This window comes from Melospiza melodia, chromosome 2, assembly GCF_035770615.1.
Source record: "Melospiza melodia melodia isolate bMelMel2 chromosome 2, bMelMel2.pri, whole genome shotgun sequence".
Taxonomy (NCBI): Eukaryota; Metazoa; Chordata; class Aves; order Passeriformes; family Passerellidae; genus Melospiza; species Melospiza melodia.
In genome coordinates, this window is record NC_086195.1 from 142,842,465 (window position 1) to 142,858,279 (window position 15,815).

The window sequence follows — 15,815 nt, forward strand, 5'->3', positions numbered from 1 at the left end:
CGCTGCCCGAGGGCTGGTGGGTTGTGGTCCCATGGATGAGCTCCTGTGCCTGGGATGCCTTGAGGAGGCTGCCCTAGAACAGAGCTAAAGAATAAAGCAGGGATTTATTAAAAGGATCTCCTCAGTGGGTTTGTCCTGGATGGATTCACTCCTTGACCCTGCTGCCTGCCTTTGATGGGATGAAACAGGGCCTGGACACAAATGTCTGCTGGTGTAGAAAAGGAACAAGAGATGGAAGGAAAGGATAAGCCATGGTTCTTGGGTCCAGGTATTGTGTCATCTTATTGGGTTTCACACGGGGCTTCAAAATCCAGGCTGCAGGATTTTGAAACAAGGGGAGAAGGATGCGCAGGAATAAAATGAGCCAACAGAAAAAGAAGAAAAAGCTTCACATGCTAAGTAATGAAGGGCCTGAAATGAGGAGATGCACAATGGAGAGAACTGCTGTCCCCAGGACAGGCAGCAGCACTGTAAAGACCTGCAAACCACGCATGGGAGGAAAGAAAACAAGGATTTGAATCAGCAAAAGGGAGATTTTATTGTGCATTAGTGAAAGCCCCATTAGAGAACCTATGAAGGTCTGGATTAAGGGGAAAAGGAGGTGCAGGGCAACTATTCCATCACTTCTTTCTTTTAGGAGCGACAAAGGTTCACAGGACAAATGGCAAATTCTGTGGCTGGGATTGGAGAGCAACCAGTGTGCAGGGGTGGGTTGGACTTCACTGGACTCAGGTGTGTTGGGGCATGGCTGAGGGCACAGGAGGTGGCACCTACCTGGGTGTACAGGTTCTGCTGTGGGCAGGCACTGTGATGGGCACAGGAGGTGGCACCTACCTGGGTGTACAGGTTCTGCTGTGGGCAGGCACTGTGATGGGCACAGGAGGTGGCACCTACCTGGGTGTACAGGTTCTGCTGTGGGTAGGCACTTCTGATGGGGTACATCGCGGTCTGGTATGGGTTTGGAGACGGCGAGTAGGGAGGAGGGGCGTTGTTACTCTGGGTTGGTGGCACCTTGTAGGGAGTCCCCGCAGTGTACCCTGCCACAGACACAAGAGGGGTGCCAGTCAGGGCCTGGCATGGCTGCTCAGGGCTGGCAGGAGGGCTGGGAGGAACCATCCCCTGAGCAAACGGGCCCCAAAGACTGCGCAGGATGGAGAGGAGAAGGCAAGGCTCAGCCCAGCCAAAACACTCAAATATATTTCACTTATTTACTCAAATATATTTCACTTATTTACTCAAATATATTTAACTCAAATATGTTTAACTTATTTACTCCACCAGTGTTCAGCAATTAGAGATGACCAAGATTTCAAGTCTAATATCCCACATCATCCTCCAGGCACTGAAACAGGGCGAAGAACACACGGAGCTTTTAGGAGCTCCCAAACAGCATCTCATCCCCTCCTGATTACTGCAGATTGGAAAAATAGGTGTTAATTAACAAGGGAAATAGCTGTGACTCTTGTCCTCACTCACATTAGCAGGAGAGCAACCATCTTCCAATGAGAAGTGGAAAAGGTTTGAAATATTGATCAGAGCAGAAGTGCAGCCTCCTCCATCAGGACTCCTCCAGGAACCCAGTCAGCCACAGACCAACCAACCTCCTGGTTTTACATCTAATGGATTTTCTTCTCTATTCTGAACTCATTTTTCAAACAAATACCTCAGAGGCTGTCAGTTCTCAGTGTCACACTTCATTTCTGAGGGGTGTCTAGAGCTGTGGACCTGCTCAAGCCTGTGTGGTTTCACTACTTTGAATACCAAGACTTGCAGTGTTTCCTGATTGATGAATCACAGACAGTTTATCTCCTATATTAAAAAGGTATTAAAACACAATAACCCAGGCAGAGGTAATCTGCTGTGCTTATAAACTGGGGAAAAAACAGAACAACCTGCAGGTAAAACAATGTGAAAACAAGGTTTGATGACACAAGATGATGGAGGCTCCTCTCTGTCTGGCAGATAATTTTAAAACCTAATTATGACTAACACCTTATTAGGATTAGGCTGGCGGGGCCTGTGCTGCTGCCGCTTTGTGGTTCAGCAGCAGCGAGCCTTTAAGCTCCAGCTTCTATTAAAATTGCTGATTAAATCCCTCATGTCCCTCCAGAAATCTCAGCCTTATTGATCCTGCAGCTCACAAGTGCACAGAAATGGTTTTCTATAAAAGGCTTCTTGTGGGGGGGGGCAAAGAGCCCAGTGGGGAATTTTGTGTTGCTGCTTGTTTCCAGGGTTCACCACAAGCAGGATTCCTCAGCTGGGCAAGGAACTGACAGGATGTCCACAATTCTACCCCTCTGCCTCCCTCAGGTGAGACCCCACCTGCAGAGCTGCCTCCAGCTCTGGGGACACAGCAGAAGGACCTGGAGCTGCTGGACAGAGTCCAGAGGAGGCACCAGAGCTGCTCCAGGGCTGGACCGTGCCCATTGTACAGCCCCTACCCCAAGGCATGGTAGGGACATCCTTTTTCCAAGAGAAAGTCTCCTAAAGACTTTAAAAATATTTATTTTTAATAATTCTTTTAATAAAAAGAAATTACATTTCTTCCTCTCACCTTGTTGTGCAATTGATTGGATTTAGAAGGAAAAAGGAGCCTGGAGCAGCTGTAAGGTGAGGAACCCTCTGACCCCACAGCACTCATGGCCCAGATTAAGCAGGGGCCAGAGGACACCCCACATACCAGGGAAAGCATCCCAGGGTTTATCAGGGAGCTTATCAGCCCTGCTGGAGGCACTCCTTATCCTCTTCAGGGGTGAGATGACAAGGCTGCACTGGAAAAGCCTGTTTGACTGTGATCCCTCAATGCATCTCCTCCCCCTGCTCCTGCTCAGCCAGCCTGGCTTACAAGGTGGGAGTTTCAGCAGTGCTCCTTGAAAATCAGCCTTTATTTTGGAATTCTTTCATTTTCAAGGGAATGGGGAATAATGTCCCTTTGGAGATAAACACCTGTGAACAACCCTGGGTTGCTCCCAGGGATCAAACACTCAGCTAAGAGAGAGGTTTCACCTTCTCCACTGGAATTCCTCCTCTGCAGGAGCAGCAGGAGGGTCAGTGCTCTCCTTTTCATGATCCTTCAAGGTTTTATTCCATCAAAGCCAGGCTGGATGGGGCTTGGAGCCACCTGGTCTAGTGCAAGGTGCCCACGAGGGTTAGAGCAAGATGGTGTTTAATTCCCTCCCAACCCAAACCAGTGTTTAATTCTATGATCCCAAATCACCCTGTCCACACATCACCCTGGCGCCAGCAGGGGAGGCAAACAGGCCCACACCACCCCAGTAAGCCCAGAAGGAAAGGTTTATTTACTGAAGGCTGCAGAAGAAGCCTGGTAGGTTCTGTTCTCCGTGCCCGTGTCCACAGGGAGGTGGAAGGTGCCCTCGGTGGCGCAGGACGAGGAGGTCTGGGGCCAGGCCTGCTTCATCAGAAGTGTGGCTGGAGTGGGGACAGAGAAGAGGCGTCACACAGAGCACTGAGGGACAGCTTCCCACACTTAGGTCACCCTGGAATCACCTTGTTCATCTCTTCCCTCCAGGTTCCTAGCCCTGAGGTGCTGAGCCCTGCGGAAGGGCCTTCACATCTCAGTCAGGGCTTGGAAATCTTCCTGGAGCAAGGGTGTTCCACACCCTCCACATCTGCTGAGACTCTGAATTAGCCCTCTCTGAAGGTACAGCTGTAAATCTGAGTGTCACAGGGCTGAAGCTGGGAATGATTGGGATCAATCCTCTAGATTGGGAGGCTGAGGAGGAATTGGCACCGGGGCCACAGCCTGCAGCAGTACAACACATCCCAGAGGATGGAAATCCACCTCCCAGAAAGTGCCCCGAAGCACTGCTGCAGGTCTGCTGGCCCACCAAAGCCCCCTGAGACTCTCCTGGACTCAAACAGGAATGGGGAGCACAGAGCACACCCAGCAGTGCTGCTCTGCTGGCCATCAGCAGCTGTGGGAGACACTCATGGGTGTGAGATCCACCCGCATGCTGCTCCACTGCTGGAGATGCTCCTCCCTCCTCCTCCTCCAACAGAACACCAGGAGCTTTGTGGGGAGTCAGAGATTCAAGCCCAATTTCTCCTGCACTCAGTCACTGATCATTTTCTGCTCCAAGTGTCTGCCCTCTCCCAAAGGTTTGGGAGTTATTAAGGATTTCCCGGCTGCCTTGCTTTATTTTCCATGCTAGGCTGCACTCAGGAACATCACACTGGAGAGCAACTCCCAGCGCTGCCACAGAAACACTCCCTCACTCCTGCTTTTACTCAGAATCAGATTCACTTTTGCCTCTGGATTTCACAGAGGTTTTAATCTCTGAGACTGATGAGACAATTCATTGCAATGTTACACGAATCCTTCCTCTGTGGTTTTCCCTCTCCACGTTAAACCTGCCACAAAATCAAGACAATTTGGGTTGGAGATGGCTGGGAGATTGCCACAGCTCTGCATTTTCTTTATTAAATCACAGATCCTTGGAGAATCCATCACTTAAAACTACACAAAAGGTGGACCAGGGAGGTTTCAGGAACATAAATACCTCCTGCTCCTTTGCAATAATTCACAGGGATCACAACCCAGCCATGACTATCTAATGCCATTTAAGGGACACTCCAACCAGTGTCTTCTGGATTTGGTTTATCCTCTCACATAAATAGAAATAAAATAAGGAGTTTATTAATTATCAGTTTAACCCCTGGCAAATCAACCAGTGGGAACTGAGCAAACAAAGTGAGCTGTAGGTCTCTGCAGCACTGGGGCTGCTCTGTTTTCCTGACGGGACCTTTAGATGACATGGGAATGTTCAGGACATATTTTAAGTGGAAAACACAAAATTATGAACCCTTTCAAAGCATTGTAGGAGACCCAGCTTCCCTCTAACAACCTCATTTGGGATGGATACAGCCTCCAGCCCTGAAGGAAGTTTGCAATAAGCTGAATTCCGCAGGCAGTCCCGTGCCTGAGTGCCTCAAAACGATGAGAGCATTTATTCCTGGAAAGCCTCGTGAGGCACTACAGGATGTTCACCTCTCCAGAGCCCAAGACACCCCTTAGGGCACCCACTGGTGTCCCCAGAGAGTGGGTGGGCACCTCTAGAGGATGGCTCAGAGCTCTGCTGGTGCTCCGGCTCCCTTCTGCAAAGCAGCATTTCCTCCAGCAGGATCCAGGGGCAGGAATGGGGGATTGGAGCCTCCATCCTGCCCCACAACATTCCCACACAGATCCCTCATTTCGGGGGCTGATTTCAGTCTTGCTCTGGGAGGGCACTGCTGCAGAGCCATTACTTCTGCCCTGCATTATTAATAAACACAGCTCCAGCCTCCACGAGCAAAGTGCGTGTCCTACTTTCAGGAAAAGAAAAAAGGGAGGCTTTAATGAAGGAAGTTAAAACAAAACAACCATGAGCAAGACAGAATGCCTGTGAGGGAACATGCACCAGGCTTAATGAAGACATACATAATTGTATTTTTTTAAATTGTGTCTCTTGCAGCAGAGTGATTTTAGATGCTCATTTCTGCATACTTAGAAGTATATTTTTAAGAACAGTGTCCTAAAAAAACAGGCCTATTGCAAGCATGAGTTTGCAATGCTGTGTTTTGCCTTGCATCTCTCCCTTTAAAAACTGTGGAAAATGCAGCAGGAAAATCACACAGGGCAGGAATTGAAGTGAATGGAAAGGAATTGATAGAATCACAGAAAATCCTGAGTTGGGAGGGATCAATGAGGATCATCCAGTCCAACTCACGTCCTTGCTCATAGGGCTCGTTTGGAATAATCTGGGGAATAATTTAACACCTTTTGGGCTCAAACACCAGCAAATATTCACTAGAAAGCTGGCATTGGGAGAGGGAGAAATCAAGACTGGCTCCAATCACCATTTCCCTTTCCTCACCGGAGGAAACAAGAGGACTCCAAACTTCTCCAAGCTCCTCTCCTTGTTTCCCTCTGATGCTGTTGCAAAGCTTAGGTCACTACTTCATTGAATTTCTCATGTGGATCCCAGGATTCTGGGAACCACAAGGTCAAGAGAAGAGCATGAGCACAGCTGACTTCCAGTGAAGCTTCAGGGAGTGTTTGGAGAACATCAGGGACAAAAGCAGGTGGGATTCGAAAACTGGAATTATCTTTGCTCAGGCGTTGATCTCCTGTCAAGACTGAATGGAATCCACCAAAATTGATAAGGTTTGAGGCAAGAGACACCTGAGAGGGAGCAGGAGATCTTCAGGGTGCAGCAGAGAGGGTGATCCAGCTGGGACAGAACGGTTCTGCCCAAGAGACCTTGCTTGCATGTACCTCCCAAGAACTCAGACACCACAAGCTCTGTTCCCAGCAGTATTGAGGGGCACCTTTCCCTGGGCAATCTCCACATGAGAACCAGATGAACTCTAGGTTTGTGACTGTTTTATAGTGAGCTGGAGGGATTTCTGCCAGCAGGAAGCACCTCCTGCCCAGCCTGGGAGCTCTGGAACAAGACCTTGTCCATGGATGGGATGTTCAGGAGCAGCTATTCTGCTGGCAACATGCAGCATCTTTTTTAGACTCAATGTCTAAAACCCCTTAAAACATAATTAAAATTAGTCTGCTGTTTGAGAAGTCCAAGATTTTGGCCCCCAAGCTGATTGCCAGTGTGTCTGAAGGACACCAGGAGCACACTGCTCTCCAGGCTTTTTCCAGCCTCCTGTGTGACAGCAGCTCCTTCAATTTGAGGAAACACTCTCTGTACTGATGGAGGTTTTAGCTCAGCCACTGAACCACAGAATTAGCTCAGCCCAATTCCATTTAGCACAGTTGAGGATGCTGTCACTCTGTCACATGTCCCCACTGCTGGGAGATTTTATGGCACTTCTTTTCCATCAGTTAGCTCTCAGAATCCCTTATTTTTTTCCTCCTGGAAGTCTGCTTTCCATTGAGAAGGGACCACTGAGTGTGGTGCTGGGAGGTTCTGAGCAGCAGAGCCTGCTCCTGCTTCCCAGAGTGGTTAAAATGGTTTAAAACCCTGCTGTGATATTAAATGGCATTGATTTCAAGAGCTGCAAAAATTGTTTGTAACAGAACCACAGAATGGTTTGGGTTGGAAGGGACCTTAAGGACAATCCAGTTCCAGCCCTGTGCCTTGGGCAGGGACACCTTTACCTAAACCAGGTCTCTTCAACTTGCCCTCAAGATTTATGGGAAACTCTATAAAAGTTTCAACATTTTCATTCCAATTTTAATTTCTGAATTTTAATTTTCATAGTTTCCTTGCTAGTTTAGAGCTTAGCTGTGTTACCCACTGGAAGGTTTCTGTTCTCCATAAAAATTGACTTGTCAGCTCTCTGGACATCAGGAGATTTCCAGGATGGAAATTATTAAATGGTGTCTAAGATGTACAAGAAGCAATTCAGACCCCCCAAAAATCCCTATCATTGAGTGATTTGGGGTTTCCTCTCCCTTGGGTGTTCCCTTGGCCATGTGCCCACTGAGTGGAGGAGCTGCTGCCGGCACAACTGGGGACAAGTGACATTTTGTAATATCCAGGCCAAAATGCCAGAATGCTGCAGTATTTACATTCCTGGCTGAGCAGGGAGGACATTGCCAGCCTCTGGCAGGACAAGCTACTCATAAATTCATGGGCTTTTTCTTATTCTAGGGAGTTGTTTTCATTTAATTCCTCCAGTGTTTTATCCTTCAGGGGAAAGGAGGGTGGCCAGCACAAATCCAGGGGAACAAAAATTGTTTCATGTTCCATGTTAAGGCTTTAATGGGAAAAAATTCAGCTAAAGACCTTATTAAAAGCACATAAACCCAAACAAAACACAACAGATCCCTTCCAGAATCATCCACAATAAACAGCTTTATGGAATATGTGTAAACTGTGATGTGGAGAAGACAAAACCAAAAGATTTTGGCAACAAACCCCTCATTCCTGTTTCATCAGCCTTGGAAAGTGCCTGAGCCTGGGGAGCCACTGATTTTATGGCAACTGGGGGACTGAAAACTTGGCAATTAAGGGGAAGAGAGGACTTAGCAAGACTGGCACAAAGTCCAGCTCTTCCTGCTGCACACTGAGCTCAAAATGCAGCTTCATTTGGAAGGGCTAAAATCCTGCAGCTCTTTTGAGGCAAACCCACTCAGAATAAACATCTCAAGCAACCAAAAGTCAAATTGAAGGGTGAGATGTTATTTTTCATCTGCAGAGCTTGGGAATGGATGAGCAAGGAACGTTTTGAGGCCTTTCTGAAGATTCTTACCTGGGGCGTAGCCGGGGCTGCTGGTTGGATACATGTTGGGATTGTAGGCTGGGGCAGCAGTGGGATAGCCTGTTGGATAACCTGAAAGGAAAGAAAACACCATTAGGATTTTATCAATCCAGCAAGGATGGCACCCCTGAAAAGCAGTAAATAACCTGTGTGAGCACAGAGGCCACCGAGGGAAAACACAGGTAGATTCCCTGAGGATAGGAAGGACCATGAATGTGCTCCATGTGTGACATCATCAATATTTCATCCTTATTTCTGTAGGAAACAAGGATCAGAATGCAGAATGCAGGTGTGCTCGCTGTGCTTTGGAGAAAACTGCTGGGAAAATCCATACTCTGAACGTGGAATTCATGTACAAAACCCCACCAGCACAGCAATATTGGAAAGGATTTCCTGGGCTGCGTGGCAGCACTTTGGAGAGCTCAGCACTCCCATCAAGCAGAGTTCCTTGCTGAAGGGAAGGCAGGGATCCTGCAGGAAAACATGCCAGCCTTGGATTCACCCATGGCTGCACAGTGCTGTTCCCAGGAGGGACCTGAGTACCTGCCAGGCCACCTGGAAGGACCCTCTGCAGCCAGGCAGGGTTTAATGGGCACTTTGGGCAGGGCTGCAGAGCACCCTCAGCTTGCAGAGGTCACTGGCGAGGTCAGAGGGAGCTCAGGGCAGCTGTGTGAGGGAAGAGAGGGGCTGGAAATGCTGGCACACCCCGGAGCCTGGGTGCACCCACACAGTGCACGTTGTTAGCTGATTTATAGCGGCCCATACTGTCACCATCATACTTCCAAAGCCCATACCTTCTCAGTGATATTTCTTGGGAGCAGTTCTTCACAGCACAGACCACACCTTCTGCCTGTTGCTGCTTCTCAGTGAATGCCCCTTCCAGGCTGTCCCTGCCTGGCCCAGCCCAGCCCCTTTTATCCCAGTTACCTTCACTGGCCACAGCTGCAGCCCATCAAGAGCAACCGGGGCTCATCAGGGCAAGGCCTAGACACAGATATTCAAATACAATACAGATATTTTACTAGGACTCCTACTATAGTGCAGGTGTCCAGCATCCAGTTCCTACCTCACTGGAAATTCCTGTCCTCTGTGGAGAGCACAGCCACAACCTCTGCACCTTGGTCTGCTCCTTTTCCACAGAATCACACAATGTCCTGAGCTGGAAGGGACGCCAAGGACCATCCAGCCCAACTCCTGTTCCTGTACAGATATCCCAAATCCCACTCTGTGCATCTCTGGAGTGATCTCCAACTGCTCCTGGAGCTCTGTGGGGCTGTGCCCATTCCCAGCCCAGCACCTCTGGGGGAAGAACCTTTCCCTAAAACCCAACCTGAGCATCCCCTGGCACAGCTCCAGCCCTTCCCTGGCATCCTGTCACTGCTCACCATTTCACTTTCCATTTCCTTCAATTTCTTGCAGGTTTTCCCTACAGAAGAGAGCAACACCTGAGCAACTCCATCCTCCCGAGGTGCTGTTGAGGGAGCAGGGCACGTTAACCCTGCTTTGCTGGTGGACAGTTTGGCTCTGTGTGTGTCACCACTCGGTTTATCTGTGTGTCCCCTTGGCCAGCATCCCAGAGCAGAGCCAATGCAACGGCCCTTTGAGAGTGTTTCCATGCCAAGCCCCACTGATGCTGCCTGCTGGCTGCCAGCTAAGGCTGGAAGGAGGTAATTAGCAGTGGATTTACACCCATCTTTTTTAACATTTCATTTCATTAAATAAAAGGCAGCATGGGTCTGTATTTCCCTCTTCTGAGCACCAAAAGAGCCACAGCCCAAATCCCAGTGCTCCCAAACCCTGGCACCACTGGCTTCTGTGGCAAAATGCTGAGGTTCATTTGAATAAATCTAATTCAACAATCATGGCCACTGTACTGGAATAAATGACTGGATGTTCTACCCTCTCATTTTCATCAGTGATATATTTGGCTTCTAAATCAGGTTAATTAAAAATTGCTGTAGTTAATGTTGGATAAGCAGCAGTTTAACAGGTTTTTTTTTGGTTGTTTTTTAGGCTACACAGAACTGTGTTTTCATCGTACCCAGGAATATCTAAACCCTTCCAGCAATCAAGAAGCTCCTTAGAAAGTTATTTGCAGATCCAGTGATTGCAAGCAGAGCATTAATGATGAGGATGTTAAATCAGAAACATCCCTTCTCTCCAGCTCATTAGAAGACAACCATGTCTTTTCCAGGACATTCACTGCTCCACACTCCTCCTCTTTCCTCCTGACAATCTGGTCAGGGGTGCTACACCAACCCCAGCTCACTTCTTGTGCATTTTCCCTAAAATTGTGTCTTTTCCTGTGTTTCTTCATGGGGTTTTGGCTCATGGTTTAGTGGAACCCCAGAGTGGCTGGGGTTGGAAGGGACCCCAAAGACCATCCCAGCTCCCTGCCATGGGCACAGATGGTGATGGCTGTGTGTGCCATGGTGCTGGGAACTCCCCTGCCCGTTTGCAAGGGATCTATGTGACAGGCTCTTGGGGCTCCAAGGGGTTCTTCTGACCTTTGCTGCTGGAAAATCCCCCCAAATAAGCCCTGAATCCCCCAAACTGCTGCAGTCTTTAGTAATAATCCTTAATTACCAGTCTTCGGTCACCAGCCATGACAAACACTGTCCTGTGTTGTCACAAATGTTTCACCTGTGCCCTCTGAGGTGCCACCAGCACTCACCCACTGCCAAAATCAGGAGAAAAACCTCCTTTACTCAGATCAAAATTTTTAAGGGGTTATACCTTAAAAAAAAAAAGAGCCTGAAATAAGTCAAAGCACAAGAAAAGTGAGGTTTTGGGTAAGATTTTCCATCCAGCTGAGTTTTGAAGGATTTATTTCAGGCAGATGGAAGTAACTGTGCATTTATAGAATCACAGAATTGTTTCACTTGGAAAGGACCTTGAGGACCATCAGGTCCAAGCCCACCCCAGCACTGCCAGGGCCACCACTGACCCATGTCCCCAAGTGCCACATCCACACCTATTTTAAAACCCTCCAGGGCTGGGGATTTAACTGGTTTTCCTCCTTTTTTTGGATTGATTTTATGCTCGGCAGGACTCTTCCTTCCCGTGGTATCTTTTGTTGTTCTGAAGGTAAGTTATGGCTGGGTTTGCATTCATTTCAGCTCAAATAAATACGATTTCTATCAAGGAAGCTTTAATAGCTTTGGATGCCAAAAGAAGCCCTGCTCTGCACTATCTTCCACTCTGATCTCATAAACTTTGATAAGTGCTGACCTCCAGCAAGAAAACTTGTCCTTTCTATTTTAAGGCAAAGCAGAGATGGGAAAGGTACAGGAAAATTATTGTGGATTGCTCCTTTTTTTGGACATAGTGAAAAATAAGAAAGCAGCAGAATCTGGGGCAATTTGTGCCAGAAGAAACATGCCTGGAAATTCCCAGCACTCAAAATCCAGCAGGTTTAAAAATACATGAGGCATTTTTTATTTAGCAGGGCCTGTTGTGATTGGACAAAGGGAAAGGCTGCAAACTGCAGGAGGGTTGATTTAGATTAGATATGAGGGTGACATTTCTTACAAGGAGGATGATAAAACATTGGCACAGGGTGGCCAAAGAAGCTGTGGCTGCCCCTGGATCCCTGGAAGTGTCCAAGACCAGATTGGATAGAGCAGCCTGGGATAATGCAAGGTGTCCCTGCCTATGGACACTGGATGGCCTTTAAAATGTCCCTTCTGACTCAAAACTACTCCATAATCTTATAATTTTTATATCCTATTGGTTTTGCACCTTTTGTTTGTTGGCTCTTCACCCCCCAAATAATCCCAAATCAGCTCCCACACAGAAGAAAAAAGCTGAGCTCCCCCATGATGGTCCCCATGCCTTCCATCCCCTTGGGTACAAAACAAAATCAAGATCCAACAACCAGGAATGATCTCAGGAGAGGTGACAACACCAAAGCCTGCAGCATCCTGCTCTGGTTTTCCCCCTGGAAAACCCAAGGCACCTCCTGTAAACTCCTGCTGCTGACAGAGCTCCCCTCCTGCCATGTCTGTCCTGCCTCGTCACCTTGAATGAAAAATAACAGCAAGAGGCTCAAACCCACTTGACATATAATGTCAGGAACAGAAAGAAAATATCCTTTACTTCCTATGGATCTGCACATGACAGGACTCTGTCTCTGCTGGGCTTGAGGCCTTGCACTGGTGCAGAAGGAGAGAAAACGAGATTAAAAATATTGAACAAAATTTATTAGATTCCTCGTAGAAGAAATCCAAAGATGTTTTGTGGCTTATTTTAATTTAATATCATCTCCACAATCAATAGGAGTAAGAAAGGCAGTGTTCATTTAATCTCCTCCCCAGGGAAAACACACAGCACTCCAGCTCTGGGAAGCACTGGCTGAGCAGCTTTAAAAATCACCACACAATAACTGTGCAAAGCAAAAAGCACACTGGGCTGCATCAAGCAGGTATTTAAAAGCCATCTTTAATTTTTCATGTATTTTAAATGTTTCTGTAGCAAAATCACCCGAACAACACCCAAACCATGACAATACACAAGTGCTAAAGCTCTGAAGGTTCTCTGGAAATTCTTGACAGAGAATTTGCTTCTCTTTGGCTACAGAGCCCATGCTTGGTCCATGGTCTTAGCCTCCCACCCACTGGGAATTGTCACTTTCAACACTGAATTCCAGAATGTGCCATTTCACTTTTTCAAGAGTAATTTCATTGACCATTATCTGATCAAGGCCTTAATTGCTATGAGCAGCTGACATTAATTTACAAGACAAAATAATCTCCTTTTTTCTTTTCCTTCACCAGTCTCAAGCAGCACAGACTCCTCAAAGTGGCCATGTCACAAGGATTTTTACAGGCTGATAAAGTGCCTTATCTAAGGGCAGGACAAAGCACCATAAAGCCACACTTCAGCTCCTTGAGCTGCCAAGGACTCCGGCTCCACACTCGCTGCAACTGAGAGCTCAATCAACCACCAGCAATCCCTGCAAGGAGAGGGCAGGCAGCCACACAAACTGTCCCTCTTGTGGCATTCACTGCACTCAGGTGGGTCAATATGAGATAAAATTGAGGTGAATTTGCTGCCCAGGGCACAGGCGAGTCCCCATACCTGAATGGGGTGGATGTGGTGCTTGGGGACATGGGTCAGTGGTGGCTTTGGCGGTTCTGGGGCAATGGCTGCACTCAGTGGTCTTGGAGGGCTTTTCCAACCCAATTCTGTGCTTCTGGTTTACCAATCCTCCCTCTAAACCCTGTTAGCCACTGTCCAGCCCTTTGTTTGTGCTGAGTGACAGCTTTGAAGCTGCAGCAGCCCCAGGAACATTCCTGCTTCATGATCACCTCCTCGGGTCAGCCAGATGGAGCCCAAGCATTTTCCCCTGCAAAACACTTTCATGTTCTATTTTAAGCCCATCCAGCATTTCTCATTCTTTAGTGCCCAGCCCTCAGAAACTCTTCAAAAACGGGATTTGCAAGCACCTTCTCAGGACAAATATGTGAGAAGCCTCATGCCTTCAACTACTCACAGCTGTAAATCCATTCCCTTTAGAGCTATTGGGAATTCACTCCTGCAGAGAATCCCACGTGGGGAAATGAGTGATGTGCAGCCTTGGTACTTGAGGAATTACCCCCGAAGTGAGAAATGAGAGAGCAGACACCATGTAGGCTCCCTGGCACGGCTCCACCAAGCCTCCAGCAGCCAGACTGGCAGGAAAGGCTCCTGAAGGTTGGTTTGGGAGCGGTGACAGCGGAAAGAACGTGCCTGGAGATGGCATGGGGAGGGGACACGGGGAAAGGAGCTGAGGAGGACACGTGGGAGCTCCTCCTGCAGTGGAAAGCAGCCTGCAGAGAGGGAGAGCTGCAGCATTTCCCAAAGGACTCGCAGCAGGGCTCTCACCAAGGCTTGCTCTCCCATGCCATGAATCAATCTCATTCCAGAAGGATCTGCCAGCCTGCCTGGCTCCTCACACAGCTGCAGAGCTCCAGGCTGAGGCTGTGCATCTCCTGCTGCCTTTTGAATATCCCTCAGCACGGGGGGTTTAGGGAGGGGACCTCTGAGCAGCCTCTCACACAGGGCCGTGCCAGACCTTCCCTGCTCAGTTTCAAACACCTCGGGGTGAATCCTGCTCTGCCAGCTCAGGGCAGGGAGGATGGGATAACCTCTCCTTCCTTGCTTCCCTCATCACACCGATCCATTTCGCACATTTCCATGGCAAGTTCTTCCCAAACTTCTCCCCACAAGCAGCCAGGTGAATGCACCTGGATGCTGCTGGAGCAGGTTTCATTTCCCACTGATCATCCCACACAAGCACAGCTACCCCATCACTCACTCACCTCCCTGCCATGAAACTATTCCAGCCCACTCATGCTAAATGCATGTAAAAATAGAGGAAAAGCTGAAAGCAAGGGTGGGACTGTTCTGAAGAGCAAGTTAATGGATGGTTGAGAATCCAGCACTTCTGAAGGCTCTGAGGATAATAAATGCATTTGTTCCCATGAAAAAATGCCACCCCCTTATTACTGTTTCAAGCCTCATCAGCCCAAGAGTGGAGCAGTCAAATGAATGTGGATGCACCAGACACAGCAAGGGCTTTAAAAAAAGATTTGCTCTCACATTTGACAATCTCACTCCTGGAGACCTTTTACAGTTGATTTTTTTCCCTGAAAGGTCCTTCCCTTTAAATAAACAGCAGCTATTGCCTGCTCATTACACAGAGCCATGCAAAACCAACTATGGATTCCCTCCATCCTGTAAAGATTTTGCTCAAATTCCACTGGTGTGAAAGCACAGCTCCTCAAGGAATTTTCCTCAGGGCTTACCCACATTTTACCTGGTGAGCACAAGGCTTGGAGGCCAAGGATGGGAACTCCACAGGTACCACCTGTAACATAACTACAACCACACAGAGAAACCCAACCAGCCCAAAATCCCCACAAACCCCACAGGGATCTGGCAGGAAATATTGCCTTTTATGCCCATTTCCTTTCTGAAGCACTGCTGCCAGGGCTGGGAGTGGCACAGGGGTGTTGGGGACAAAAGCTCCAGCCCTGGCAGGACAGCTGAGCCACGTGGCACTGTCTGTCTGTCCCCATCCCACAGGTGGGGTGACACAATGGGGTCCTGCCTGCCTGGAGGAGCTTTTCCCAGCTGGAGCGCTCAGGCAAGGGGATGGATGGAGGGATGGATGGATGGAGGGATGGAGGGATGGATGGAGGGATGGAGGGATGGATGATGGATGGATGATGGATGGATGATGGATGGATGGATGATGGATGGATGGATGATGGATGGATGGATGGATGGATGATGGATGATGGATGGATGATGGATGGATGGATGATGGATGGATGGATGATAGATGGATGGATGGATGGATGGATGATAGATGGATGGATGGATGGATGGATGATGGAGGGATGGATGGATGGATGGATGAGGGATGGATGGATGGATGGATGGATGGATGGATGGATGGATGGATGGATGGATGGATGGATGGATGGATGGAGGGAGGGATGGAGGGAGGGATGGAGGGAGGGAGGGATGGAGGGAGGGATGGATGGAGGGATGGATGGATGGAGGGATGGAGGGATGGATGGATGATAGATAGATGGATGGATGGATGG

General features: G+C 48.4%; 1 protein-coding gene across 6 annotated transcripts in view; it reads right to left on the minus strand.

Annotated features, from left to right (window-relative positions):
• FAM168A (family with sequence similarity 168 member A) overlaps positions 1 to 15,815 on the minus strand; it is a 123,606-nt gene that overhangs the window by 7,742 nt on the left and 100,049 nt on the right. For all 6 annotated transcript variants that reach the window (XR_010026884.1, XR_010026883.1, XR_010026886.1 and 3 more), the window contains exons 4-6: positions 8,212 to 8,292; positions 3,304 to 3,429; positions 895 to 1,037 (exon numbers count right to left, since the gene is read on the minus strand). Coding sequence is in view for 2 of the 6 variants with exons in the window: in XM_063150239.1 (XP_063006309.1) it covers positions 895 to 1,037; positions 3,304 to 3,429; positions 8,212 to 8,292 (350 nt within the window). In the remaining 4 variants the exon portion in view is untranslated. The remainder of the gene's footprint in view (positions 1 to 894; positions 1,038 to 3,303; positions 3,430 to 8,211; positions 8,293 to 15,815) is intronic.